Here is a 2,474-nt window from a genome sequence, read left to right as displayed (position 1 = left end):
CACAGAGAAACACCCAAGCTGGGCCACCAGCTCCCACTCAGAGGGGATCCTCCACACAGCCACACACAGGTAAGTCCGTTCCTAGGCCCAGACGGACCCACAAAGTGCCCCTGCCGCACACCTGCCACTCAGGCTGGCAGCGGTGAGGATCCTGCCTCAGGCGCCACTAACACCCCCTCCCATGGACACGCGGCTTTTGAACTACCCTCCCTTGGCTCAAGTTCAAGGGGATGGAGGAGCGGCGGGAGCACGAGGCCGCCCTTTCCCCCCGAGTTCCCAGCACGTCTCTTATCTCTGTTTCACACTTCACCCCTGGCCCCTCTTCCTTCCTTGTGCTTGAAGAGGCCCTTCTGGCTGGAAAGCCCCCTGGCTTCTTGGCCTCCCTGTCCACCTTCGGGAAAATACACGTGTTCTGGGCCCCACCTTTCCCTTTCCCAAGCGCAGGTCCCCAGCATCAGGCTCCAACCTCAAAACAGGAAGCCCCAGGCCGGTGCCCCATGGGCAGGCAGTGGGCGTGGGGTGAAGCGAAGGCTTCCCGGAGGCCCCCCCAGCGCCTGTCCCGGGGCCCTGCCCAGAGCCGCTGGCCTTCATTAGCCCCTCACACTTATCTGGGAGGCACAGCCGGCAGCCGCGCCTCCCCAGCCCTCCTCCCAACCCGGCCTGAGCCCAGTAGCGCTATGGGGAACTGCCTGCACCCGGTGAGTGAGTGCGGGGCCAGCTCCCATCCCTACCGTGCCCCTGCCACCCTCCCGGCCTGCCCCTGCACCTTCATGCCTCTCTCCTCCTCTCCCCATCTCACACCCCCTCCCTCCTTCCCCATCTCCCCCCCTCACCCCAGGCACCCCCATTCCTCATCTCTGCCTGAGCCTTTCGGTCAGCTCTACCCAGGTCTCCGTCACCCTCCAACGGCCTTGCCCCGCTCTCCCCAGGACCAGTTCCTCCTCCACTGGACCCTGTGCCTCCCACCTTGCACCTCCTCAAGGTCTCCCTGCACCCACCCCTCCGGCCCAGCTTCCCCTCAGTCCCTCTCCCACCTGCCTCCCCTTGATTCTCAGGAGCCTCTTCAGCGGGGTGACTAGATGCTCTGATTGCCCCCCTGGGGTGACCTCCAGGTACCTGTGGCTGATGATAACTCAACACATTTGGCCTTTGGGGACGACATTTGGGATGCCTTTAACGAGAACGACTTTAATGAGTCCTACGAACTGGACTATAGTGACAGCAACCTGCAGGCCGCTGCCCCGTGCCGCTCCTGTACCCTGCTCGACGCCTCCTCCCTGCCCTTCTTCATCCTCGCCAGCGTCCTGGGCATCCTGGCGGGCGGAGCTGTCCTCTTCGCACTCCTCAGACCTCTCTTCCACTGGCAGCACTGCCCCAAACGGCCCATGCTGGTCCCGCTGGCTGTGGGCAGTGCCCTCTTCAGCATCGTGGTGCCCATCCTGGCACCGGGGCTGCATGGTGCTCACAGCACAGCCCTGTGCCACCTGGCCTACCTGGTCTGGTACAGCTCAGCCTTTGCCCAGGCTCTGCTGATAGGCTGCCAGGCCTGCCTGGGCCCCCAGCTGCTTGCAGGCTGGGCCCCCAGCCTCACCCAATGCCTCACTGTGGGACTCTGGGGAGTGGCTGCCCTATTGGCACTGCCAATCACCTTGGCCAGTGACACTTCCCAGGGCCTCTGCACTCTGACCTTCAGCAGGGGCCAAGGGGCTTTGCAGCTCGTGCACGCTGTTGTCTGCTTTGTGGCCTTTGTCTTGTTGCCCCTGGGATTGTTGGGTGTCAAGGGGGTGAAGAAGGCACTGGGCAGAGGGCAGTGTCCCTGGGTTAGTATCTTGTGGGTCTGGTTCATTTTCTGGTGGCCTCACGGGGTGGCTCTGGGGTTAGACTACCTAGTGAGGTCCAAGGTCTTGGCACTGTCTACGTGTCTGGCCCAGCAGGCCCTGGACCTGCTGCTGCAGCTGGCAGAAGCCCTGGCTGTACTGCACTGCGTGGCCACGCCTCTGCTCGTAGCCCTGTTCTGCCGTCAGGCCTCTGGGCCTTCCTTGCCCTCCCTTTTTCTCTCAGAAAGACAGCCTTCTCATTTGGACACCCTTGGAAGCAAATCCTAGCTGCCTTCCCACCTGCCAACCTGAATTAAACTCTCTGCTGTTTTTATGAAGCTGGTAGTTTCTTATTTTGTTTGGGGATGTAGAGCAGTGGAAAGAGAATGGAGAAGGGGAGACATTTCATGCCAGACCTCTTGCCAGCGTCTGTTTCTCTAGCTGTCCTGGGGAGAAAGTGAAGGATGTATAAACATCCTGAGGGCACACAGATGTGCTCTCGAGGTGTGGGGTTACTGCCTACTCAAGGGGGAAGAGAAGGGGCCCAGAGTAGTAAGCGTGACAAACCAGTAGAGATGGCTTAGCAGGTAGGGAAAGAAGAGGACCTGCCGCAGAGAGCCAACGAGGCAGGAATGGGAACTGGAGAGAAAGACGGAG

General features: G+C 61.2%; 1 protein-coding gene across 1 annotated transcript; it reads left to right on the top strand.

Moving 5' to 3' along the window:
* The first annotated feature begins 215 nt into the window (after positions 1 to 215).
* Positions 216 to 2,155, top strand: ACKR1 (atypical chemokine receptor 1 (Duffy blood group)). The gene is made up of 2 exons (XM_036922657.2): positions 216 to 698; positions 1,113 to 2,155. Exons 1-2 carry the CDS (start codon positions 231 to 233, stop codon positions 2,103 to 2,105), a joined length of 1,461 nt encoding a protein of 486 aa, XP_036778552.2. The 5' UTR covers positions 216 to 230; the 3' UTR covers positions 2,106 to 2,155.
* The last annotated feature ends 319 nt before the right edge of the window (positions 2,156 to 2,474 follow it).

Source organism: Manis pentadactyla, chromosome 19 (assembly GCF_030020395.1).
Source record: "Manis pentadactyla isolate mManPen7 chromosome 19, mManPen7.hap1, whole genome shotgun sequence".
Lineage (NCBI taxonomy): Eukaryota > Metazoa > Chordata > Mammalia > Pholidota > Manidae > Manis > Manis pentadactyla.
Note: the sequence above shows the minus strand (reverse complement) of the source record. Positions and strands in the feature narration are given on the sequence as shown.